The 26,888-nt window shown below is 51.6% G+C and overlaps 2 protein-coding genes and 1 non-coding gene across 3 annotated transcripts; 2 read left to right on the plus strand and 1 right to left on the minus strand.

The window, feature by feature from the left end:
- Positions 1 to 1,269: 1,269 nt before the first annotated feature.
- Positions 1,270 to 1,387, minus strand: LOC113836922. Its single transcript, XR_003487433.1, has one exon. It is a non-coding gene; the product is annotated as a small nucleolar RNA SNORA31 (small nucleolar RNA).
- Positions 1,388 to 7,818: 6,431 nt separating this feature from the next.
- On the plus strand, positions 7,819 to 18,263 carry Slc4a1 (solute carrier family 4 member 1 (Diego blood group)). The gene is made up of 19 exons (XM_035448184.1): positions 7,819 to 7,833; positions 7,953 to 8,073; positions 9,000 to 9,073; positions 9,762 to 9,942; positions 10,036 to 10,171; positions 10,619 to 10,742; positions 10,858 to 10,924; positions 11,037 to 11,218; positions 11,824 to 12,034; positions 12,211 to 12,423; positions 12,586 to 12,734; positions 12,846 to 13,040; positions 14,131 to 14,301; positions 14,648 to 14,737; positions 15,199 to 15,365; positions 15,774 to 16,012; positions 16,967 to 17,136; positions 17,217 to 17,390; positions 18,183 to 18,263. The coding sequence occupies exons 1-19, from the start codon at positions 7,819 to 7,821 to the stop codon at positions 18,261 to 18,263; spliced, it is 2,760 nt and encodes a 919-aa protein (XP_035304075.1).
- A 7,510-nt stretch (positions 18,264 to 25,773) lies between these two features.
- LOC100754891 (60S ribosomal protein L36a) lies at positions 25,774 to 26,159 on the plus strand. The gene has a single exon (XM_027427705.2). The coding sequence runs from the start codon at positions 25,797 to 25,799 to the stop codon at positions 26,115 to 26,117; it is 321 nt and encodes a 106-aa protein (XP_027283506.1). The 5' UTR covers positions 25,774 to 25,796; the 3' UTR covers positions 26,118 to 26,159.
- The last annotated feature ends 729 nt before the right edge of the window (positions 26,160 to 26,888 follow it).

A 26,888-nucleotide genomic window follows, 5' to 3' on the forward strand; every position in this document is an offset into this window, starting at 1 on the left:
AAAAACAGTAACATACCAGCCAAGCTGGGACAGAGCGAAGAGCCTGAAAGCAGTGGTCTTTGTCTTTGGGGTTCATGGACTGTGGAGGAGGGTCAGTCATGGAAGACCTGCCATAGTAGAGAGGGGTGTGAGAAAACCTAGCACCTCTGGGCTGAGGCCCTCCTGCTCCCCGCAATCCCAGGAGCACACATGTACATACTTGAAGGTCACAGCTTCAGTTCATTGGGTTGGGACTGGGGATGAAGGGTGGCTCAGGACAAGCAAAGGGATGTGAAAAGCCCAGAAATTGAGGAAACAAAGACTATATTCACAGATGGACATATATCCAATGAAGAACACAGGAGGGGGGTCTGGGGCTCCTCAAGCAGACCCTGTGTTTTAGGAGACTCCTTCCTGAACCGGCCAAGCTCTCTCTGTCCTCTTGGGCAAGCAGGAGCACCACCCCCACCTCTCTGGACCCTGAAGAGCAGCCCCGCTTGTGTAGTTTCTAAAAGGAGGCCTAGAACCAGCTTTCCTCACAGACCTGGCTCTGCTATCCCAGCTAGGAGAATCTCCTCTTTCCTCTCAGTCCCAAGGCCCAGCTAAGGTGCTGATCAGGAAGATGGGGGCACCCAGAGCACTGAAGAAATAGAAAGAATGGCCTTTCTAGTCCCCGTGCCACCTCCCACTGCCCACCATGCTCCCCGGGGAGTTCGGGGCCATGACTGCATGTGCAACCCGCATCCTACTCTGAGTCCTCCCTGTGACTGCCCTTCTTCTCCTGCCTTCCCCCGCCCCGATTCCTAGCTCTCTTCCTAAAGAACGTCTTCAAGGCTCAGCTCACATTACTTCCTGGGGAACAAGTAAGACTTCCCAGGTATTGTCTCCTCCGTTGTACGCTCTCTTTTTTTAAATGTGCATTGGTGTTTTGCCATGAGTGTCTGGTCCCCTGGAACTGGATTTACAGACAATTGTGAGCTTCCAGGGTCCCCATGGAAGAGCAGTCAGTGCTCTTAACCACTGAGCCATCTCTTCAGGCCCCTCAGTCCCCCACTCATTTTTTTATATTTTTATTTTATTTATTATTATTATTATCATTATTATTATTATTTATTTATTTATTTTTGGTTTTTCGAGACATGGTTTCTCTGTGTAGCTTTGGAGCCTATCCTGGCACTCGCGCTGGAGACCAGGCTGGCCTCGAACTCACAGAGATCCACCTGCCTCTGCCTCCCGAGTGCTGGGATTAAAGGCCTGTGCCACCAACGCCCGGCTTCATTTTTTTATTTTATATGTACTCCCCAATTCAATCTGGACTGCTACAAAGACAGGCAGGAAGCACCGGGAACATTTTCTTTGGCATCCTAGTGCAAACCAGAAGAACTGTTGAAGGTCTGTCAGTGGATGGGAGCCCTCCACTCTTTACCACACTCTTGCCACCACGCTCTGTTTATTGTGAGTTGCTATCCTCTACCCCATTAGATATGAGTTCCTAAGAATGGATATTCTGAGGACCCAGCTCAAGCAACCACCCACCCAGGAGACAGACATTCCAGCCTCAGAGACCCTTGTCCTTAACTCAGCTTCACCCCACATCCAAAGGGGACTATGCTTTCAAACTCCCATCCATCCATCACACCGTTTGGTTCCAAAGGTCCACAGAGGAAAGGGATGACCAGAGAGAGGATGTGGTCACACAGCAAAGTGGCAGAACTTCCTGCCTCAGCAGTTTCTAGAATCTGGGCTGTGGGAGACTTCCCGTGAATGAAGGATGATGGGAATCTGGGTACCTTGTCTATGGGGGAAGTAATATCTTTCATAGAAAATCAGCGGCTCTCCCAGGCCACCTTGGGCACTTCTTGCTCCTATTGCACTACAGCCCTGGCTCCAGCTTTCGTACGCTGCTTTGCTGGGACACTTGCTTACTTTGCCTGCCATTTCAAACCCTGATCTTCTTTGCCCTAAACTTGGGCCTTCACTCGTTCTTCTGTCCCCATTCAGCAGCTGAGGTGGTCCTTCCTACGCAGCAAGACTTGGCTGAGGACTTGCGACAGCAGGGATGGAAAACGGGACATGAGATTACTAATGGACTCCATTCCCAATGGTCACAGCCCCATGCGAATACTCCACACCTCTTCTTCACCCCACCACAAGGTACAGGTCACCTAACTGCCTTGAAGCCCCAGCCCTGTCTGGTCAAGCAGCCAGGGAGGTCTGGGCTAGGAGGCTTCCAGTAAGAGAGTAACAGTGGGCTGAAGAATGTGGTACAGTTGGTAGAGGTACTTGTCTAACATTCCCAAAGTCCTGGGTTTGATCCTCGGCACTGTATAAAGGGGGCATGGTATTGCACACCTACCGTTAGTTCAGAACTGAGAAGCAGAAGTTCAAGGTTACCCTTGGCTTCATAGCAAGTTTAAGACAAGCTTGAACTTGGTAAAATCTTGTATTTAACAAACAAACAAACAAATTTGAGACTGGGTCTCTCTACAAATCACTGTCTAGCCTGAAATTCAGTATGTAGACTAGGCCAGCCTTGAACTCATAGAAATCCATCTGCCTCTGCTTCTCAAGTGCTGGCTTTAAAGGCATGTGCCACCACACCCAGGAAAAAACAAGTAAAAAATAAAAAGAAGAAAGGAGGGAGGGGTGCAAACAAAAGCTGGGCAGCGCTGCTGCTCACCCCGCTGGCTTCATGAACTCACAGAGACTTGGTGCCCAGCATGGAGAAGTACTGTCCCCTCCCTGGTCATTTTGCTTACAGGAAGCCACATAACATCTCTGTCAATTTAGGTACTTCCTCTGCGTGGAGGACTTGAGAAAATTGAACATGACTCCAGCTGAACCCCCAGCACAGCCTCTGCAGCAAAGGCCTTCTACTCCAGAGGATTCTGCCCTGAACCACCATCCCTCCAGCTCTGCAAGGACTTGGCCAGCACAAGTTAGTGACAGAGACTGGTTGATTTGCTCCGTTTGGCCGGCTGTCAATTTCCCTATTGTTGGAGCCTGAACTTGGTCTGTGTGTGTGAAGGGGGACGACACTGAGTGCTCGCTCTCACTCACAAGTTCTTTCTTTCCTCATCTTTCTTTTATCCCAGGCTGGCCTTGATCTCCTTAAGCATATATAACCAAGGATGACCTTGAACTTCTGATCCACCTGCCTTGCCTTTTGAGTTCTGAGTGTTGGAGTTACGAGTAAGCACTACCACACCCCATTTTATGTATCGCTGGGGATCTAAAGCAGGGCTTCATGCATTCTAGACAAGTGATCTACCAACTGAGCTCTGTCCCTGACCCTGGGAATGTCTCTTGATACAAGAGGAAACCAAAGCTCCAAGAGACCAGGAGGCTGCCCTGGTTCTCACAGGCAGTCACTCAGTGAAGGAGCCAGGCAGCGTATTCTCCTCCAAGTTGGGTACCATAGTACCCAACTTGGTCTGGTCTAAACCTCTTCATTCCTATCCAGTGGAACCCATCTGTCAGTCAGAGATAGGTGCCCTGGCCAGGGCACCCCACTCTCAAGATGAGAGAACAGTCCTGTCAGAGGTGTGACGGGAGGAGCATGCGGGGGCCAAGAATGCAGTTACTCTGCCTAGGGGCCTGGGCCGGGCTGCCACAGAGGAGCCAGTGTGCCCAGACATAGAAGCTTTGTAAGTTAGGGCTCCTGTAGGCACAGTTGTTTTCTTGACCGGACATTGTCTCAGGTTGACTGTTGGTGTTGTGGCCTCAAGAGGCCAACTCTCAGGAGCCATTGGGGTCTGGGGGACAGCATAGTTAAGGTGCTGTAGTCAGGGGCAAGAAGACAGGCTCAGTGGGGGTCCATGAGCACTAGGCTTGGGAGGCTGCTAAGGAAAAGCCAGTCTTGAGGGAGGACATGGGTAGGAGAGAGGTGTCTTGAGACTTGGGGCCAGAGAAGACCCGGCCAGAGTGAAGAGTGGACAGAGGCTAGGCAGAAGTGTCCATGGGTCAATGCCTTCCTGACAGAGACCTGGACGTCTTGAGAACTCTGCTCTCAAGCCTCAGTCCATGAAGGTAGATCCAGAGGAATCCCCAGGGGCCAGAAAGGCCCCGAAGACTGGCCAGGCTGGGTGGGGTGGACCTGATGCACAGCTGTCCAGATGTGGGTGAGAGATAACTATGTTTATGGGGCACCCAGTTGGAGCAGGGCAAGGGGGTGGGGTGGGAAGGGGCTCCCGGCTGTGGGGCGGGCAGATTAGGAGGCAAGGGCATGAGTCAGGGGTTTGGGAGCCTCCTCCAGGGCACCTGCCGGTGCTGTTAGAGCAGTTGGGAGCTCAACCAGTCGCAGAGGGCACCAGTGGTGACAGGACTTCACAAAGGACCCCCAAGGCTCCTGAGCAGGTGGGCAGGGCAGGGAGTGGCTGGGTGGGGGTCATTTGGCATCTGTTCTGAGGGTTTGTGCATGTGGTCAGCTTAAATCTGTGTCTAAAGGGTACGACCTCTGACCCAGAGGTGCAGGCGGGTGACCTGGAGGTGCGGGGGGGGGGGGGGTACAGGTGGGTGAATGGTAATGTGACCATGTGCATGGAGTCCCTCAGTGAACCAGTGGCAGGATGAAGGGACAGATTCTATACCGAGAGGTGTGTGTGGCCGGAGTGCATTTTGGGAGCAAAGCTGAGACATTCCACTGTGGGTCCTACCTGCTTTCTATCTACCAGTCTCATGAGCCCCATGGACTCAGGCCTCATTCTTCTCAGGCCCTCCTTTCCTCCAAATGTGGGGCATCCTCAGGTCACCCCATCTCTCACCTGGGAGACCATACATCAACCAACATTGATTCTAGTATGGGACACTTTAGAGTCCACTTGGAGGCTTGGCACTGTCCCTAGTCTAGAGAGTATTGAAGGGCAAAGGAGAAGCCCCTTTCAGCTGAGGGTTGATGGTCTCTTAGCTCAAACTAATTCTATAGGAACTGGAGGCCAACCGGGGAGGGGTGAAGATCACAAACCTGACCTGGCCGGCAGCGGCAGATGCAATGACAGACTGTGCCAGGCACAGGCCATGTGTTCTCTGAATGGACTTAGTCTGCACAGAGGGCCCGTCACAGAGGAATCATTCTTAGCAGCTCTATTTTACAGATGAAAAAAAAAACAAAAAACAAAAACAAACCTGAGGCTCACTTGTCTTCCTGAGCCCACAGAGTTAGTAGACGGTAGGGCTGAGATTAAACAATAGACACAGGCAGTCTGACTGCAGAGTTCACACCTTAAGTTCTAACTCCTAATCAGCTGAGTTATTTTCTTCTCTGGGAGGCAGCTCAGTGCAGTGGTTAGAAAAATTCGTGGAGCTTCAGGCCAGGGTTTAATCCTGCCTCTGATACCAATGCCCCATGCCACTGAAGTAGATGAACTCTGATCCTTGGCTTTGTCACACGGTGCCACTGACATTATTGGTTTCAGCTTAGGAGAGTGGTCTGGGGACTGGGAGAGATGGTGCTTCACAACTGCTTGTGAGGTATAGGTTCGACAGTAAAAACGTTCAACTGTGCCACCAGGGAGCTGTCTGTCATTTGTCCCCCCTCCCCGCTGTACCTTCCCAGCTGGTAGAGTCTACCTCCTGGGCTCCAGATGTCCCCACACTCCCCTTATCTGGCCCATGGGCAGCTGGCCCTCCAGGTGTTTGGGGTGCTTCCAAACCCAGAACATGGCAGGCTCAGGGGCCAGGCCCTTATCAGCTGCAGGCAGAGTGGGAAGCACTAACAGCGCAGGGCCAACAGGCAACAACCTGGGCCCCAGGGCACCCTTCAAGGCTCAGCTGGACTCCAGGCCCTTCGGATCCTTCTCTTCTCTCTGGCATCTAACAGATGGGTGATAGACTTAGACACCTGAGAGCTGCCCAAGGCCATTGGTCCAGTCAGGGTCAGGGAAGCAGCCCGGGACTCTGGATCCCTGACTATGCCATGCTGGCCCTCAGGAGAAGCAAGATCTCAGTCCCAGCCCCACAGTGGGATTTTTGGTACCTCAGGGTCTGAGGCCCAGCCAGAAAACAGTGCCGGCAGGTCCAGAGAGTGAAACATGAAGATAGAAGAGAGGAACGGGGTGGGGATCTTTGGCAAAGGAAGATGGAAAAGAGAGAGAGGAGAAAGTGATGGACAGCCAGGGCTGCCAGGGGGCAAAGCCCTAGGAGAGGGTTGTCCATTCTCAGACTTGAGAACACTGCTGTGGCTGTCACTTGCCACTCCAAAGGACTTGACAATGCCTCTCCTTTTCAGAACCTCAGGACTGTCCAAAACCTAGAAAATCCTCTGTATGGTTCTTTCTAAACGTATGCCCTACCCTAGACCTTTGCATGGCCCCTAGCATGACCGACTGCATGGCTCTGAATCTACCCCTCTGCCCTCCCCACTCCACATCTCTGTCCCAGACTGCTCCTCACTCTCCTCAAACCTAGATGGGGCCTCTTTGTTGTTGTTGTTGTTTTTGTTTTGTTTTTCAAGACATGGTTTCTCTGTGACAGCCTATCCTGGCACTCGCTCTTGTAGACCAGGCTGGCCTCGAACTCACAGAGATCCGCCTGCCTCTGCCTCCCGAGTACTGGGATTAAAGGTGTGCGCCACCAACGCCTGGCTAGATGGGGCCTCTTTACCTAGCTCTTGAGACCCCTCCTGAGGTCCCTGTGCCCTGCACCTAAGTCCTACTCTTTCTCCTGTGACATTCACTGCATATTCCAGCATAGGTGGCCTCCTAAACTCTGTCTATGTAGGAATCACTTAGGTCACCTTAAGAGTAAGGACACCCTCAGCTGAGACTCTTGTGCTCAGTCAAGCAGCTACATTCAATGACCCCACCCAAATGCTGGTCACCCAGTGTTCTAGGTGGCAGTTGAGTGAGAGGAAAAATAAAGCCCCTCCACACCCAGACTGGGACATTGGATGACCTGCCCCCACATTCCGGCATGGGTACACCTTTGTCTTGAGAAAACAGAGGACATGGTTCTGTGGCTTCTGGATGGAGCTTGGCCTGTGACACAGTCCTCCACGAGGACTGACATGTGCAGGGACTTTGCATTCAAGTGTCTTTCTTTCCAAAGGATGTGTCAGACAGTTGTCCACAAATCAATCGAGAAACCAGGCCTGACTGGGTCAGGGACTGGCCGGGTGGTTAAGGAGAGCCTGTGAACAAGTGATATTGGGACTGAGATAAGAGACTGTTGGCAGAAGGTCCATCTGGGAGTAGGCAATGAATGTGCAAAGGCCCTGGGGTACACAAGGCTTTGGTGAGTTCTAGGAACTGGAAAGAAGCCAATAGATCGCGGATAAAACAAGCCAGAGAGGTAGGGTTCAAATGAGGAGGAGGAAGCAGGCTCATGTCCTTCAGGATCTGCAGGCCACTACCAAGGACACCGCCACCTGTTATCTAGGCAGAAGCAGCTGTTTCTAGGAGAAGAGGATGCACTACGGAGACTCTCAGGAGAGCCAAGCCCCCTGAGGAAGGAATAGGTCGTGTCCTGGGAGTTAGCTGAATCCTTGGAACTCAGAAAGAGCAGTTAGGTAAGGCCTGCTGGATGCAGGATGGAGCTAGATAGACATTTGACCACTAAGGAGAGTGTAGCCACACTGTGTCTCTCAGCCCACAGACCCATACGCCTACAAACTCAGTTTCTTCCTCCATGTCCTTTGTCTCCCCTGACTTCTTATGTCCTCAGGGCTGTCCTGGCACTAAAAGTCAGCTCCCTTAGGGGGACCCAGAAGCAGCAGGAGGCCAGTTGAGGGTAAGTGACATGACTGTGCCTCATTTAGCCTGCACCCCTCTTCCAGGAACCTGAGGTGCGGGTTATGCTGGGGCCTCAGATAGCCGAGGACAACTGGACACTGAGGACAGCATCATGGGGGACAAGCAGGTTAGTGCCTGTTGATTCACGCAGGGCTCCTGCCTTCAGCTCTGGAAGCCAAGCTGGGCTGCTACTCCTCTGAGGACTTGGGGAGCCACTTAACCCAACTTGATGACCTTTTCCCACAGGACCTTGAGGAAGTACTCGAGATCCCAGATCAGGATAGCGACGAGGAACTGGATAACATTATAGAACAGATAGCATATAGAGACCTAGACATGCCTGTGGTCCAGATGCAGGAGCCAGAAGGTGAGACCCATCCCTCGTCTTCCGTTTCTACTAGAGGAGCTGCCGAGTCCCTCTGGGGACAGTAGGGACCCAGTCCTTTGCGTCTCCACAGCCTAGCCCTGGAGCCAGTTCTCCCCCCAATCCTGGCTGATTGAAGGATAAACAATGATTTGTTTGGAATGATCACAGGAGGTGACTGGGGGGCTGGGCCCCATTCACATGTGACAGGGCAGCCAGGTATGCCTGGGACAAGGGCACAAACTCAGCTGCTACCCTGTCTGCCCCACATCAGCATCGAGGCCAAGCAGCAGGCCTGTTGCTGGAACTTCATTCTGTCTAGACAGCTGGAGACCCTGAGAAATGGGATAGGACTGTGGGGACCCCTTGAGCAGAGACCCCAGGAGTCCAATCCACCTTCCTTGGCCTGCCCAAGGTCTTACTTAGGTGGGGAGCCTGAGGCGGGGACCTGTTTACTGTCAACAGGGCTTAAGTGCAAGTGATTAGATTTGAAGTTAAGAGGCCCCCTTGGGCAATGAGGGGAATATAAGGGGCTCACCCTATCTGAGTGGCATGTGGTAAGAAGCTACCAGCAGGCGGGTTAGCGGGTCAGCTATGCGGGTAGTGTGAGAAGAGGCAAGGAAGTCTGGTCCCAGACATGGCAGGGGAGGGAAGGGATGGTTTTGAACACTAGGACTTGGGACTCTCACTATCCTCACTTAAAACAGGTCAGGCTAGGGGCTCGGATCACCACAACGAATTCAGGGTTCCTCAGTAGGGTTCAGATAGAGGGTGACAGATCCAGAACAGGTGCAGATGTGGGGTTGGGCAGGGGTCCTAGCCCAGGAGCAGGGGAGGGTTTGGGTTCCCGGGGCTCCCTGAAAGTAGCAGAGCAAGGCTTGAGTGAGGGGTCATATCCCAGGCAATGCTAACTGGCCCTGGGTTTTCAGCTCTTCCCACAGAGCCAGTAGCCACATACTACACCCCCACCAGTACCTCCACGTCGCGCCGAAGCTCCAGTCAGGTGAGGATCCAGACTCCATCCTCTTTCTCAAGTTGCCTTGAGATCCAATAGATACCATGAGAAGGGAAAGAGAGAGAATCGGGCTGGAGGAGACACTCCCATACACACCCAAGCAGGATGGAGGGATCATCCTAGGACCTCAGTGGATAACAGGGAAACGGACGATTTCTGAGTTCCCTGCAGACTGTTTTCTTACTGCTGAGGACTGAGCCGGGGCTTTCAGGCCTGGCTAGGCGAGGTACTCACTGGAGACATAGAATCAGTCAGTGCACACTCTCCTCCGCTCCAGCACCCAAGTCCTTGCTGAGCACCAGACTGCCTAGCTGGTTAGAAACTAGGGCCCTGAGAGTAACCGCTTGGCCCAGGACAGTGTAAGTCATGTTCCCAGACCCTTCAGCCTGTGTTACCAGGCCCCAATTTTCTGACCAAGTGGCTACTTGAGGTGCCTCTTGATCCAGAGGCTCATGTCTCTCTGAAATGTGGTAGTGGCTTTCTGAGGAGGATGGGACATGGGACCAGGTCTGCCCACAGGATTCATGATCTGAGCAGGGGATCTATCCTGATCCTTCCAGGGCCCAGCGCCTTTTCTAAGCCTAGCTTTAAGCTAAGTGTCCTCAGGATCCAAGCTTCAAGTCTCCCCCTGGGCTTGCTCATGGCTTGATGGGCTAACTTGGGCCGTGGGCCTCAGGTCTATGTGGAGCTGCAGGAGCTGAAGATGGACCAGAGGAACCAGGAACTGCAGTGGGTGGAGGCAGCACACTGGATAGGGCTGGAAGAAAACCTGCGAGAGGACGGTGTGTGGGGCCGCCCACACCTGTCTTACCTCACCTTCTGGAGCCTTCTAGAACTGCAGAGGGTCTTCTCAAAAGGTAAGTCCTGCCAGGCCCTCTGTGGCTGCTGCATTGGAGACTTGCTGGGGCTGCCCTGCGCAACCACTCAGCTCACCCCTCCACCGCCTGCAGGCACCGTGCTCCTGGATCTGGCAGAGACCTCCCTGGCTGGGGTGGCCAACAAGCTTCTAGACAGCTTCATCTACGAGGACCAGATTCGGCCTCAGGACCGAGACGAGCTGCTCCGAGCTCTGCTACTCAAACGCAGGTACTCTGCTTTCCAGGACCTGGGCTTCACACGGGGCTCCTCCCAGATCCCTACCCCAAGGGCTCCCTACCCTCCCTTGGCTCCAAATGGACCCCACCTCCAGCAGGCAAGGAGACTACTCTTCCTCCACCATAGCTCCCACATCTGTGTGACGTCCCCAAAGGGAGACCATGACCTCAAGTTCACACTTACAGAGCATGGGCTTGAGGACCTTTCTTCTATCCATTGTTTGCTCCCACCTAGACGTCCGAGACAGGGACCACCTGCTTCCATCCACACTGTCTTTTAAGAGGAGACTCTGATTTTCCTTCTCTAGGGTCTGTCTAGCCTGGACACTGGGGAAATCCACTGTACACTCACCTTTGACCCTCCCACCACTAGTTTCCCTTTTATGGAAAATTCAGTCCAAATAGCTTACTCAGCTCCTGTCACCTCTATGTTCTGTAGCCATGCTGAGGACCTAAAGGCGCTGGAGGGAGTGAAGCCTGCTGTCCTGACCCGCTCTGGGGGCCCTTCTGAGCCCCTGCTTCCCCAGCAGCCATCACTGGAGACCGAGCTGTACTGTGGGCAGGTGAGGCTGGAATGAGGTCGGGAGTGAGGGGGTTGGGAGAGGCAAAGGCTAGATGCTCAGGTCTCCTAGGTTCAGTATGACCCCACGACCCCTTTCCTCACCTTCCTCCCTACAGGCAGAGGTGAGCCCAGAAGGAGTTCTGAAGACCCCCCAAGATTCAGAAACCGTACTGGTACTAGTGGGTAAGAGCCCTTCTCCTTCACGTACCCCACTTCAGGCCCTGGGCAGCCCCTTCTCTTGAAGTTGTACACTGAGTCCCAGAGGCCTGGCTTCACCAGTTGGTGTCTTCTACAGGCCGTGCTAATTTTCTGGAGAGGTCCGTGCTGGGCTTCGTGAGATTGAAGGAAGCTGTGCACCTGGAGGACCTGCAGATGAGGGAGCCTGTGCGCTTCCTTTTCGTCCTGCTGGGACCCGAGGCTCCCCATGTCGACTACACCCAGCTGGGCAGGGCTGCGGCTACACTCATGACGGAAAGAGTGAGCAGGGGCCATGTGGCTGGTTAGCCAGGGAGCTGGTGGGAGGGCAGAAAATGTCAAGCTTTCCCCGCTGGACTGGTCCACTTGACTTGAAATTCACTATTTGGATCCATTGGGTTGAATTTGCTTGCTCCTGTCTGGCCTGGCAGGTCCAGTCTTATCCTGGCTTGCATTGGACTAACTGGTCCAGTCTGATCCAGTCTGGCACACTGTGACCAGTTCTAACTGGCCCAACGCACTGTGTGTTGTGCCTAGCCCACCAGGGATACTTTAGCTCCTCTTCCCCCACCCAGGGTGCCTGTCTCCCCAAAGTTGGTCCTTAGAGGGCAGAGGGAGCAGAAAGAACCAGACTCTATAATGACAGCCATGGTTTTGGTAGCTGGTCCCTGGCTATACATGTCTAGCCTTCAAGTTTCTTCAGACAGGGTCCCACCAGGTAGCTCTGGCTGGCCTGGAGCTTGCTATGTAGCCCAGGATGGCCTCAAACTGAAGGCAGGCCTCCTATCTCCACCTCCTGATTACAGACAGGTACCACTTGGTTGCCCTGCTAACCTGAAGCCTCCTGTCTACAGTCCCAGTGTCTCCACCCTTCCTCCCTCCCATAGGTGTTTCGTACAGCTGCCTACCTGGCACAGAGCCGAGGGGAGCTGCTGAGTTCCCTGGAGGGTTTCCTGGACTGTAGCCTGGTACTGCCCCCCACCGATGCCCCTTCAGAGCAAGCTCTGCTCAACCTGATACCTGTACAAAAGGAACTGCTTAGAAGGCGCTACTTGCCCAGTGCTGCCAAGCCAGACCCTGACTTATACAAGACCCTAGGTATCTGTTCTGTCCTTGACAGGGCTTCCTGATATCCCATGGGACCCTGGGCCCCCAGCACAGTTGCCCTTTCCTGTCAAATACCCCCTAGCCTCTGTCCCTGTGGTCATTTCCCTATCACCCTGACTGGCCATTCCTGTTAGCCCTTCTGACCATGCTCCTATCCTCTATAACAGACTTGAATGGGGGCCCAGGAGGTCCCGGTGACGCAGACGACCCTCTACGGCGCACAGGCCATCTCTTTGGAGGCCTGATACGCGACATCCGCCGACGTTATCCTTACTATCTGAGTGATATCACAGATGCGCTCAGCCCCCAGGTCCTGGCTGCCGTTATCTTCATCTACTTTGCTGCCCTGTCACCTGCGGTCACCTTCGGTGGCCTCCTTGGTCAGTGACAATTATGGTCCTGGTAGCACTCACCTCTAACCTGCCTCCTCACCTCTGACCCAATCTGATGCTATGTATGCTTACATCATGCCCCATGGTTTACTCCTTTGATCCTTGGAAATAATCTCTCCATGTTGACCTTTGTACGGCTTTTTCCCACAGGAGAAAAGACGCGGAACCTGATGGGTGTGTCGGAGCTGCTCATCTCCACAGCAGTGCAAGGAATTCTCTTTGCTCTCCTGGCAGCCCAGCCACTGCTGGTGCTTGGCTTCTCAGGACCCCTGCTGGTGTTTGAGGAAGCTTTCTACTCGGTAGCACTGACCCCCAACCCTGTAGCCGACCCTAGCTCACCTGCCTGGTGCTCACAACGTGACTAAGCCTATATTTGTCTGATCAGAATTCCTCTGTCTGAATGTCTGCAGTTCTGTGAAAGCAACAACCTGGAGTATATTGTGGGCCGTGCATGGATTGGTTTCTGGCTCATTCTGTTGGTGGTGTTGGTGGTGGCCTTCGAAGGCAGCTTCCTGGTCCGATTCATCTCCCGATACACCCAGGAGATCTTTTCCTTCCTCATCTCCCTCATCTTCATCTATGAGACTTTCTCCAAGCTGATCAAGGTGGGGCCTGGGGGGATGCTAACACACATAGCATGTGTGTGAGGGGGTGTTACCTGGTATGTCTGTACAGCATGACTGTAGCCATGTTTCTATCTGTATGCACAACCATGAACATGGGCACATGCATGTTTCTGGGTTCACTTAAGACTATGCAGTTGGGTTGCTTGGGATCCCATAAAGGCTAGTGACTCATTGCTCATGCTACGCCTGGGCAGGGGGACTCTATATACACTTGTCCATGTTCCTGACCACATAGCATGTTACTAGTGGCCACTGTGTGTGTGTGTGTGTGTGTGTGTGTGTGTGTGTGTGTGTGTGTGTGTGTGTGTGTGATAGCCTGGGAAAGCATGTGTAGTGAGACAGTGGATGCTTAGGTCTTTCCTCTCCTGCACTTGACCTCCATAACCCCGCAGGACCTCTGCCTCCTTAGCTTGTCCCCTCCCCCAAAAGCTCTGCCTACCTCCACATCTGGACTGTCTATGGAAGAAGGGTGACCTCAGCCGGTGGCAGTGGTGGCACATGCCTTTAATATCAGCACTTGGAAAGCAGAGGCAAAAGAATCTCTGAGTTCAAGGCCAGCCTGGTCTACAGAGTGAGTTCCAGGACAGCCTGGGCCACACAGAGAAACCCTGTCTCGAAAAAATAAAAGGGGGTGACCTATTCATTTACTTGTTTATTGTGATGGGGATCAAACCTCTTGCATGCTAGACAAATGCTGTCACTGTCACCAATTCCTTAAGCCCTTTTTGTAAACCTTCTTATTACTTATTGCTGCCTCCCAGTGTTCTTACATCCCAAACAAAGCATGGACACATATACCCAGACATGTATGTTTATTGTTTCTTTGACCCTTCCCATTCAAGCTAACTTGTTCTTCATCTCTAAAAAACAAGCTGGTTAATATGTCAGATGAGAAAGAAGGTGGACAGACGAACGGACGGATGCCTGGGTGAATGGATGGCGGTGTATAGATGGATGGAGGGAGGGTTGTAAAGACAGATGGATAATAGTGCCCAGTCAACTAACCTGATACTGTCAAGTTCAAGCCAAGACTTGGGAGGAAACCCAATGCTTCGTTTCTCTGTTATAGATTTTCCAGGATTACCCACTACAACAGAATTATACATATGTTCCAATGATGCCCAAACCTCAGGGCCCTGTGCCCAACACAGCTCTCTTATCCCTTGTGCTCATGGCTGGTACCTTCTTACTTGCCATGATGCTGCGAAAGTTCAAGAACAGCACCTACTTCCCTGGCAAGGTCAGTGCACCCCTACCCGGACCTTCACCAACCCCTAGCTTCTCCAGTACCCTTGGCTCCCCTTCCTCTTCTGACCCAGGGTTCATGTTGCAGGCAAAGCCATCTTTGCTCAGAACCAAGATCCAGCAGGGAACCAGGGACAGACGGTTCTTGGGAGAGTCAGGGTGTAGTCAGGGCAGGGCAGGGACAGAGGAAGAAGGAAGGCAGGGATAGTTGGAGTAAAGACAGTCATTAGTTCTTGATGGACCCCTTGGGTTGAGCAGAATCCCTGATAAATGTAGAATGGGAAGGAAAAATGGACAGGAGGCAGGGTATGGACACAACTGGTTCCTTCATCTGCCCACAGCTCCGGAGAGTCATCGGGGACTTCGGGGTCCCCATCTCCATCCTGATAATGGTCGTGGTGGATTCCTTCATCAAGGACACCTACACCCAGGTGACTCATCCTCATCCTCTGTCATGCCACCCTACCCTTCGTTTCCTCCCCCTCCCTATGCCCTGCCAGAATGGCTTTTCCTAACCCAAAGCCAGCTAGAACTCTCTTTCCCTATCCTTGTTCTTCCAATATTCCCTCAGGACCACAATAGCCCAAGCAAGAGCCCAGGCTACATTGCCCTTCTTACTCCTTTGCCCAGGGCGGCAGGAGAGAGTAGCTTTGATCTGGGCAGATCTTTGTGCAGCATGGGGCAAGCTATAATAACCTTTCTGCTCTTGTTTCCCCACCTATAACATAGAGAATGAGAAGATGCCTATAAAGGGCTTAGAGAACTAGTCAGGAACAGAATAAGTGTTCAGTGTAAATAAGTCCTTGAGCACTTCAACCCAACTCCCTGCTCCAGGCCCCACCTCTCCCTGTCTGCCTGGCCCCACAGTTTCACCAACTGTCTTCTCCCACAGAAACTCGCAGTCCCTGATGGCCTCAAAGTGTCCAATTCCTCTGCCCGGGGCTGGGTCATACACCCTCTGGGTCTGTATGCCTATTTTCCCTCCTGGATGATGGTGGCTTCTGCCCTGCCTGCCCTGCTCGTCTTCATCCTCATATTCCTTGAGTCTCAGATCACCACGTAAGAGCAAGGCTAGGGAGGGCTGGAGGCAGGGAGGGGAGCAGGCTCTGGGTCAACAGGAGAATGGCCAGTGGCTCTCTGCTAGCTGATGGGAGTGATGGACCATCAGAGGCAAATCTGAATTTTGTGGCCCCTGGGGGGGGGCATCATTTGAAGACCATGTAAACAGTGAGCTATGAGATGAGCTGCTGGATGGTGGGAGGGGCCTAAACTGGCAAGGTTCCTGACTTGGGCAAGAATGCTTAAGGGTGTTCTGAAGACTTCTAGCCCTCAGGAGTCTGATCCTCAAATAGCCAAAGGGAGGGAGCCAGGAAATAAAAGGAAAATGGGAACAGTAATCAAAAAGAGGACGGACAGACGGAGGGACCTAAGGAGGGTGCAGTTGACCAGACTTCCTCCCACCCCTAGGCTGATTGTCAGCAAACCAGAGCGCAAGATGATCAAGGGCTCCGGCTTCCATCTGGACCTGCTGCTGGTCGTTGGCATGGGTGGGGTGGCCGCCCTCTTTGGGATGCCTTGGCTCAGTGCCACCACTGTGCGCTCTGTTACCCACGCTAATGCCCTCACAGTCATGGGCAAGTCCAGTGGTCAGATCCAAGAGGTCAAGGAGCAGCGGATCAGTGGGCTCCTGGTCTCTGTGCTTGTGGGTAAGTGAGGCTGGCCATGCCCCTGCCACCCTGCTCCACTTCCTCCTGGCCATTGTTCTTAGGACTGGGGGGCTCCACCCACTTAGGGATCTCACCACCACCATCCTCCCCTGACCAATCTTGACTACCTTCTCTTGAGACTGAGGACAAAACTCCCATCCTTTCTACTCTGCATCCTACACATCAGGTGCCCAAGCCTCCCCAGCACCAGTTACTCACAGGAAGGGATCTAGCAGAAGTCAGGAAAACAAAGGGCTCTGGGACACTGTGGTAGGTGTTTGTGCAGGGCATGAGGATTCCACTGCTGGGCTTTTCAGACTCTGAAAATCAGACTCTGACTCGACCCCTGTTTCCACAAGTGTAGCCAACAAATATGTAATAGATTGTGGGGTTTTACCCTGCCCTGCTGCTGGCTGGGTAACTTCCTTGGCCTCTGGACCTCAGTTTCCCTATCTGCACAGTTAGAGGACTTATTAAAAATCCCTGAAATTCTTTTCCAGATTAGTTGCTCTAGGGCTGACACCACAGCTCAGTCTAAGGGAAGGCTGAGGGTTCCTGGGCTCCAGGGCTCCAGGGTTTCTAGAGAAGCTGAGTCCAGCTGTGAGAGCAGCCTTATAGTCACTGATGGAGAGAGAGGTCTCAAGTTCCCCCTTCCCCCCTCGCCTTCTCTTCCCTTCTGTAGAGGATGGTGGAGGCACTCTGGGCTGAGGAGAAAGGCAGGATCCTCTGACGGCTGTGACGGCGCCCTCTAGGCTCAGGGAGCGGGTGTAAGGCAGGCAGGCCGGACTCCTAGAAAGCATAGCCTTAGAAGTTGTTTACCTCTGAGCCTATAAACAGCCATGGCAGAAAAGTGTCACATGGTACTTGTGGTTTCATGGTCAGCTCCAAAAATGAGTTAAGCCCTGTTGGTGCTGGTCCTTGGATGACCTGAACTAAGAGTGTCCCTCCACACAGGACTGTCCATCCTCATGGAGCCTATCCTGTCTCGCATTCCCCTGGCGGTGTTATTCGGCATTTTCCTGTACATGGGGGTCACATCCCTCAGTGGAATCCAAGTCTTTGACCGCATCTTGCTTCTGTTCAAGCCACCCAAGTACCACCCCGATGTGCCCTTCGTCAAGCGGGTATGTGACTTGGAAGCTGTCCAGCCAGAGTGGGGCACGGGTGTCAGAGCAGGGCGGCCGGTGACCTCCACTTCCCACAGGTGAAGACCTGGCGCATGCATTTGTTCACGGGTATCCAGATCATCTGCCTGGCAGCGCTGTGGGTGGTGAAGTCCACCCCTGCCTCGCTGGCCCTGCCTTTTGTCCTCATTCTCACTGTGCCTCTGAGACGCTTCCTACTGCCCCTCATCTTCAGTGAGCTGGAACTCCAGTGTGTGAGTAGTGGGGGCCCTGGAGGGGAGGCCAGGGGAGGGAGAGGGACGGCAGAAAGCCTGGTAGTGTGAAGGTCTTGGAGCTGGGGAGACAGAAGAGTAAAGCAGATAGCCCTGGGTTTAGGAATAGAGATGGAGTTCAGTTGGTAGAATGCTTATCTCCTAGGGGAAGATCCTGGGTTCAATTCCCAGCACCACATAAACTCTGTGTGGAGGCACACACCTATAATCCCAGTACTAGGGAGCTAGAGGCAAGGGAATCAGAAATTCTAGGTCATCCTTGACCACATAGTTCAAAGCCAGACAGAGTTACATAAGACCCCATCTTAAGAAAGGGGAAGAAAAAAAAAAAAAGTCTGTGTTCAGAGCCTTTGTCTCAGGCTTGGTCTGCTGTGTCCTAGTATGTGATCTGGAGCAAGTGACCTCATTTCTCTGTGCCTCACCAGCGCAGGGAGAAATAATGACAGGTTGGCAGTATTACAAGGTACACAGGGTATGTGCCACACGAGCTGGCCAGCGGACTGTCCTATCAGCCCCCAAGTTATTAGGGACATTCAGTGTAGGGCTGGGGCTGTCATGGTGAAGGGATTCCCCTGCCCACCTTTCCCAGGTCCTCCTCACCAGACCCCCAGGGGCCACTTGTCCTATGTAAACCACTCATCTAGACCAGCCCTATACTGTAAGGACAGAACAAGTCATGTCCAGGCTGGTTCCTAACTCCAGACATGCTTTGTAAGTCCCAGAAAGGGCTCGTCTTGTCCAGTCTCTCACCCTTTCTTCCTCTCACCCCTCTAGCTGGATGGTGATGATGCCAAAATAACCTTTGACGATGAGGAAGGTCTGGATGAATATGATGAAGTGCCCATGCCTGTGTGAGGGGCAGGCCCAGGCCCCCAACCATTCCACTTTCCTACCCTCCCTGGAAGAACGTTCATGGGCATCTCATGGCTGTGGGTGGGGAAGGAAGGGTTGTCTAGGAAACACTCTCCCTAAGGTACACTGGGTTTTCTGGCTGAAGATGGCCAGAAGCCATATCAGGGAATTGGGGTCACAGTCTCTTGAGTCTATATGGGTTCCATGCTGGGAGTGTTAGGTCTGAGCTCCTCCCTTCATGGCACAGTTATAAATAGCAAGGGGGAGAGATGGAGGACAGTCTTCAGGTTCCTGCTGGCTGTGTGACCTTATGTAAGTCCCTTGACCTCTCTGGCCTCTGCTTCCTGCTCTATAAAATGTATGCCTTTTATAATAATAATGCCCATGTACCCACATGGTCTCTGAGGACCAATGGCAAATGTGAAAGGACCATTTTCTGAGCCTACCTGAGGTCACACAGCCCCTGGGCTCCACCGTGGGGCTTGAGCCATGGCCTACACACATTCTCCCTTCCCAGATGACTTTCTTCCCTTCTCTGTCCCAGCCCTGCCCCAAGACCCTATTTTCTACACCCAGAAAGGCACCAGGTGGAGTAAGTAAGGGCCAGGTGAGAGACTGGGGCTCACACTCCTAAGTGTTTGCTTCCTCCCACCAGACACTCACTCATTCACTCACTCATTCATTCATGTACCCCATAGCCACCTACTAATAGGCCCTGTACATGGTGGACACAGAGGGAACTGGGTCAAGCCCCTACTTCAGGGTGGGTCAACACACAGTCTGCTTTGGACTTGGATGAGGACGTAGGGTGGGTGGGAGGATTGTAATTTATTAACTGCATTTTTTTAAGTGCTTCTTGTGTGCCACCTGCTGTGCCCAACCCCAACTAAACTGAATCTTGGGGGAACCCAAGGTTTGACCCATTGGAGACAGAGACAGTGGCTTGCTCAGAATATGGATAAAAATCTATTTTATTATTATTATTTTTTTTTACAAAACACAAATATTTAAAAAAAAAAAAAAGAGTTGAAAGAACCTGAAGTTGTGAGAAGTGAAACTGAAAATCTGAGTGAACAGGCAGGCAGCAGGAGGCCCCAGTGGGAGACCTCAGGTGTCCGCCTATAATTGTTTCCTCTTCAGGGACGGGAGGATAGAATGGTACCTACCTTGTAGGTGAGTTGGGAGGATTGACCGACACGATGTAAGGGAAGAAAGCACTCGCTGAGCACTGAGCCCGCCTTGTGGGGAGCTGCCGGTGCCACTGGGACCGCTCCGAAGGTCCCACCCCTGTCCTCCCCTCCTGTCTTGCCCTTCTTCTTGAACTTTGCCAAAGAGAGTGGGGATGTGCCGCCCACTCTGCCAGCGCCCTTCCCCGCCGTGCTTGGGAATAGGCTTTGCCAATAAATATGTCTGTGTTAAAGGGGTGCCTCGGAGTCCTGTCTCAGAGTTGGGGTGCCTCAGCAGTCTTGACTGGACCAAGTGGACACGATGGCATTAGGTGGAACCCATGTAGGGCTTCAGCCGTACGTGCAGGACCACTAGAGTCGTGGTGGGCGTGGCCCTGAGCCTAAGCACAAGGAGGGGCGGTTCCTCTAAGGTGGGTGAGGAGATGAATTTGCACTCTGTACTACCTTCATCTTCGGAGTAAAGTAAGCAAGACCTGTCTGGTGGGGTGGGGAAGGGAGCTGTCAGAAGACCTTGCCTTTGCAGGCCTAGCTCCCCCAAGTCTCTTTAAACCCATCAGCTCTGTATCCTGGATCCAAAAGCTGGAGCCTTTGAGAGCAATCGCCGAGTCAAGGGGACGTTAGGGTTCCAGAGGCTGTCCAAGAGTGCAGCCTCTCTCGCTCCCTTATCTCCCCAGAACATCCCTTGACCAACTTTCCATTAACCCTCACTCGGGTCCCCTTTAAAGTCTCCTCCCGTGCTTCCTGCAATTATAGGGTGCTCCTAGGCCAGGGTGTGGAGGGTGCAGGTGTGAAAGACCTCCCCACCGAGGAAGGCCTTCAGGAAGAGGTCAATGTCGGGCAGGGGCTCCTGACTTCCTTTCCTGGGTCTGTGTTTACTAGCTGACGACCCCAAGTTGACCCCTCCCAGACTGGCTGGAGCGAAAGGCCAGGGTGCTAACTGAGCTCCAAGGAGAGCCATCCCAGAGCCCGCTTCCCATTCACACTAGCTGCACGTCCCCCATAGGGCCAGGCCTGTCCCCAGGGCTTGTATTTCCCTTCCCTCCTCTTCTCCCACTTCCTGTCTCTGAGACTGAGACAGAGATCTGAAGCCCAGCGTGTTCCCAGCCCCTCCCACTTGCAAACTGTGCAGCCCTGGGCAACCCAGGGTCTGGATTTCCTGCTGGGCCTATTCTTACACATCCTTCCACTCCTTGGCTTGGAGAAGTTCCTACCCTTCAAAGCTTACACACCTCTCCAATTTTTTTTTCTTGTTTGTTTGTAATTTTTACTTTTGAGGCTGGGTTTCCTTTTTTTTTTTTCTTTTCTTTTCTGGTTTTTTTGGGGGTGGGGTGGGGTGGGGGCAGGGGTTCGAGACAGGGTTCCTCTCTACAGCTTTTGAAGCCTCTCCTGGACAGCAGCGTCGAACTCACTGAGATCCACCTGCCTCTGCCTCCCGAGTGCTGGCATTAAAGGCGTGCGCCACCACCTCCCGGCCCTGAAACTGGGTTTCTTAGAGCCCCAAGCTGGCCTCAAACTTACAGTGTAGCTCAGGACAGTCGAACTCCTAAATCCCCCTGCATCTTGAAAATTTTCTCACCCCATAAGCCTCTCCGAGGACTCAGTAATCCAAATCAGACCAAATCAAACCGAATTAGAAAAAGTCTAATGGATGCAACTCAGCCGCTCCCGGATTGCTTTCCAGGAGACAGGAAAGAGGTGGGCTTTCTGAGATGTAGCAGGGTTTGGAGCCAAATAGGGACTTGGGGTGAAGCTTCCACCAGAACATTCCAGGCTCTTTGGGTATATGGATGCCAGGGGCTGGGGTGACGCTTCCACCAGAACACCTCAGCACTGGGATTATAGATGATGAGTCCCATCACACAGGCTTTCAAATCTACCCTCTCCAACTTCTAATCTCTATTGTGAGGACAGTTTGGGGGGTGTGAGGCTGGGGCACTGGCTAGAGTTCTTAGAGCATTGCTAGTCACAGGGTGGAACTCAAGCCCCACAATACAAGTCAGTCCCTGCTTTTTACCAGATCCCAGGTGATTTGTGGGTCTGACCCAGAGGAGACATTCAGCCTTATGCTATCCTAGAGCCCTCATCCAGTGGCTGAAGGAAGCAGAGACAGACATCCACAGAAATACACTGAGCTGAAATCTGGAACCTAGTTGAAGAGAGGGAGGAATGAAGAACGAAGGGGTCTGTACCAGGTTGGAGAAACCCACAGGAACAGTTGTCCTGAAAAAGGGAGAGCACATCGACACCAGACGCTCTTTGGGAGGCCAGTACGGGACTGATCCAGCCCCCTGATCATGGATGCCAATGGGGAGGCCCCTGCACTCCTGGGAGCCTCCGGAGGTGGACTGGCGTTTTGCCCTGGTGTGTGTGTGTGACTTTGAGAGCCCATCCCACGTGAATGGTTACACTCTGTCTCTGGACACATGGGGAGGGGCCTAGGCCCAGCACAGGAAGATTTGGTGGACTTGGTGGAGCCCCTGTTGGGGGCCCTACCCTGCCTGGGGAGTGGTGGGTGGATGGGGTGGGGGGTAGGTTGGAGGTGGGGGAGAAGGAATGGGGGTGAGGGGAGGGAGAGGGAGAGGGGACTTACATGTGAAACAAGCCTGTTCCCTAAGCTGAATTAATAATAATAATAAAAAGAGAAAAAAAAAAAAAGGAGAACTACAGGAGGGACAGAATATGGATTCTCAGCCTGTCCCCTACCCACCTCACCTAGCAAACATTCTGAGGATTTATACCAACCTTTTTGTTTTGTTTGTTTGTTTTTTGAGACAGGGTTTCTTTGTGAAACATGTGAAAAAGCCCTGGCTGTCCTGGAATTTACTCAGTAGACCAGGCTGACCTCAAACTCACAAAGATCTGCTTGCCTCTGCCTCCCGAGTGCTGGAATTAAAGGTGTGCACCACCACCAGGCTCCAACCTTTCTTGAAAGTAGAGGGGGTGCTTTGTAATGGTGTGTGTTGTCAAAATTGGAAGATGCTGGGTCACACAGTGAGACCCCATCTCAAACAGTATTACATTAAAAAAAAAAAAAAAAAGCTGGGTGGTGGAGGCCTACGCCTTTAATCCCAGAACTCAGATGGCAGAGGCAGGCGGATCTCTGTGAGTTTAAGGCCAACCTGGTCTCCAGAGTGAGTTCCAGGACAGCCAGAGCTGTTACACAGAGAAACCCTGTCTCAAAGTATTACATTTATTATTTATTTATTTATTTATGTATTTATTTGGGCCAGAGATGTGGGTAGGGCCATCGCTGTGCAGGTGCCATGGTCCAAGAGTAGATGGAGGTCAGAGAACAGAGAACAAGTCAAGTTCAGTGAACAACTAACAGGAGTTTGTCACTATGTGGTTTCTGGGCATTAAGCTCAGGCCATCAGGCTTGGTGGCAAGCACCTTTACCCACTGTGCTATCTTGCCAGCCCAAGGAAATCTTGAAGGCCACTAGTAAAGTTAGGTTAAGATGTTCTTGTTGCTGGTCAGCGGTGGTTTATGCCTTTAATCCCAGCATTCGGGAGGCAGAGACAATGGGTTCTCTGTGAGTTCAGGGGTGGTCTGATCGACAGAGTGAGTTCCAGGACAGCCAGGACTGCTACACAGAGAAAGTCTGTCTCAGAAGGAGAGAGAGAGAGAGAGAGAGAGAGAGAGAGAGAGAGAGAGAGAGAGAGAGAGAGAGAAAGTTTATAAGGTTGAGAAACGTAAAAGCCTAAGTTATCTAAGATGTTTTAAGGCCTAAAAAATACATTTTTAGGATGGTAATACGGGTTTAGGTAGAAAACTTTGAACTCATCAAGGTAGATAAGAGAGTAATTTCTCCAAATTTGACAAATACAAATGGACTGGACATTGTGAATGTATTTCTTGCTTGATAATTTTTCTTACTGAGTATAATTTTACTGTATTAGAGTTAAAAATCTTTCCTTTTTATTTAGCCAAAAAGGGGAAATGGAGTGGGATATTTGTACATTATGTGAAAATATATTTCTGTGATTGGTAAATGGCCAATATCCAGGCAGTGGGTAGAGGTGGGACTTCTGGGCTAAGAGAGAACTCTGGGAGGAATCTAGGCGTGCTGAAGACTCCAGGAGACATGGAGAAGAAGCAGAAGGTTCGAGATGGAAGAGAAGTAATACATGATAGAATGGAGATTAATGTAATTGAGTTCATTTAAATTATAAGAGCTGCTTAGGGTTTGGAGAGATGGCCCAGTGGTTAAGAGCACTAGCTATTCTTCCAGAGGTCCTGAGTTCAATTCCCAGCATCCACATGGTAGCTCACAACTGTCTGCAACTCCAAGATCTGACACCCTCACACAGACGTATAGATGCAAACAAAACACAATGCACATAAAATGAAAATAAATAAATTACTTTAAAAAGAGCTAGTTAGGAACGAGCCCAAGCTATAGGCCAAGCTTTCATAAGAAGTCTCCCTGCCTGTCATTATTTGGGAGCTTCCTGAAGGGACAGAAGAAGCCTCGTGACAGTTGTGTGAGCAGCTGGATGTGAGCGCTGGGAACCAAACCTGTGCCTTCTGGAAGAGCAAGCAGCAAGCGCTCTTGACCACTGAACCATCCTCCAGCCCTCACATCCCTATACATTTTCTTTTTCTTTTTGAAAAACTGTTTTTAGATTTCCTGTGTGGTTTCTTTTGCAGTTCTGGGGATCGAGCCTGGACCCTCACCCACACAAGGCAAGCACTCTATGCCTGAGCTGTTCCTCACCCGCAACCTTGGTTCTTAGTCCTGCAGATCTGCTCAGGCCTTTCATAAACACTACCTCAAGATTAATGAGGTGTGAGCACAAAATAACTCCCCCTAGGAAGAGAATCATTGGCAGAATAAACTGTTAAAAGAGCTCTTGGCATAAAGCTACTTTACGGAGCTATCCACAAAAGCAAAGGGCCTAAAGAAACCTAGGACTCAGAAACAGCAGTTAGTAAATTACAGAGAATTATCCCACATCAGTAAAGTGGACCACTAGGCAGGTTGTCAAGGCATAATGAGGACACAGCCATCAGATCAGATTGGTGCAATCATGTGCTGGGCCGGCGACTCAATGGAAGCTGGAACATGCAGCGTGTCTCTGAGCTTGGTTAATGCATCTGTAAAGGAAAGGTAATGAGTCTCACCTCACGGAGTCACGGAGGTCACAGTGACACGATGTGTCCGGAGCCTCTAGCTGAGCACAAGAAATAAGTATGCACAAATTCCTACTAACTTCTCTATGTGCTTTTGTTCTTTTCTTTCAAGACGGGGTTTCTCTGTATTGCTTTGGAGCCTCTCCTAGAACTCGCTCTGGAGACCAGGCTGGCCTCGAACTCAGAGATCTGCCTGCCTCTGTCTCCCGAGTTCTGGGATTAAAGACATGCACCACCAACACCCGGCTGTGGTTTTGTTCTTTTGGGCAATGCTGGGTATCTAACCAGGGGCCTCCAGTATGCTCTGCCACTAAACTGCATTCCAAGCCTGGCTTCTGGATGTTTCCTTGAGGTAAGGTCTTACTCTGTATCCGCAGTCTGGCAGTCACTATGTAGCACAGACCGGCCTCAAAAATCACAACACTCCTGTTTCAGTCTCCCAAGCACTGGGATTATAGGCTTGTGCCACTGGGTCTGGCCTGTTGGTTCTCACTCAGCTCAACTCTAAAATCAGTCCTGTTGCTCTGTCAATATGGAGTTGACAGATGTTCTGTGGGGCAGCCAAGCCACTATCTTGCTATGGGTCCCAGACCAGTCGTGAGAGCTTCATCCCCCTTTCTAGTTTTGAAACAGTGTCTCTCAATGTATCGCTGACTAGAACTTGCTATGGAGCCTAGGCTGGCCTCAAGCTTATGGCAGTTCTTCTCCCTCCTCCTGAAGGCTGGTTTTCAGGTGTGTGCCACCAAACCAGTGACAACTTTTATTACTGTTATCATCATCATCATCATCATCATCATCATCATCATCATCACCATCAACATTATCATGTTGTGGCAGAGCCTCACTAAATTCTTTAGTCTGGCTCTGCCAACTACAGGCATGTGCTTTGCTTTGAACACTTGGTGGCACTATCTTGAGAGGCTGTGAAAACTTTTGGAGGTGACCTCCACATGGAGGAAGTCGGTGGGAGAGCTTCGAAGGTTATACTGGGTCCCCCGGGTCACTCCTCTGCTCCCTGCTTCCTGTCTGCACTTGACCTTAGCCAAAAGGCTGAGAAGAGATTCCTGCTTTCTGGCTATAGTGAATAAGCTCCTTGGCCACACGATCCCATCACCATAGTGTTCTACTTTAGGGAATGGACCCACACAGCCACAGACTGCTTAGGAAATGCTTAGCAAAATAGGCACTTTTTGGTGCCGATATCGCTCCCGCCAACATGGTGAACGTTCCTAAGACCCGCCGGACGTTCTGCAAGAAATGTGGCAAGCACCAGCCCCATAAAGTGACACAGTACAAGAAGGGCAAGGATTCTTTGTATGCCCAGGGAAAGCGGCGTTATGACAGGAAACAGAGTGGCTATGGTGGGCAGACTAAGCCTATTTTCCGAAAAAAGGCTAAAACTACAAAGAAGATTGTGCTGAGGCTTGAGTGTGTTGAGCCCAACTGCAGATCTAAGAGGATGCTGGCTATTAAGAGATGCAAGCATTTTGAACTGGGAGGCGATAAGAAGAGAAAGGGCCAGGTGATCCAGTTCTAAGCTGCTCTTGGTATGGAGACAATAAAATCACAATAAAAGAAAAAAAAAATAGGCACTTTTTGTCCTGCCACGAGTTTCATTGCAGTGAATATTTTGTCATATTTTGTCATGGCTATGGACTAAGGCGTCCTTTAAGTACATGAGGTCCAGAAATGGGAGACTTTGTCACGAAGGGACTCTAGACATTGACAAGTCTTGAGGGTCCAGAAGGGCAGAGGGTGGGTACCTGGTAGAGAGGAAAGTGGTTCAGCTAAGGGCAGGGAAGTGGAAAGCACAGACAAGATTTGACTGGAAAAGCAAGCCCTTCTTGGAGAAGTTAATATAAGGTTCGGAAAGCAAGGTCAGGTTTGAAGAAACTGGAATGCCAAGAATGGTAAGAGACTCTGGAGAGACGGCTCAGCAGTTAGGAACACTGGCCCCTCTTCCAGGGAGCTGGGTTCAATTCCCAGCATCCAAAGGGCGGTTTACAACCATCCTTAACTCTGCCTTCAAGGGGATCCAATCCCCTCTTTTTGTCTCCTCTATGTTCTTGGGATTAAATCCAGGCCCTTGGGTACAATTTACCACTGAACTTTCATTACAGAATCTTTTGTTTTGTTTTGTTTTCAAGACAGGGTTTCTCTGAACTCACAGAGATCTGCCTGAGTGCTGGAATTAAAGGCATGCCCCACCACCACCCTGCTTTTTTGCAGATTCTTGACGTGAGAGAGTGACATGATTAGATTCCCCTTAAGAGCTGCATGCAGGAGATAACTGAGAACCTTAGCATAT

The sequence above is a fragment of the Cricetulus griseus genome, chromosome 7 (assembly GCF_003668045.3).
Source record: "Cricetulus griseus strain 17A/GY chromosome 7, alternate assembly CriGri-PICRH-1.0, whole genome shotgun sequence".
Taxonomy (NCBI): domain Eukaryota; kingdom Metazoa; phylum Chordata; class Mammalia; order Rodentia; family Cricetidae; genus Cricetulus; species Cricetulus griseus.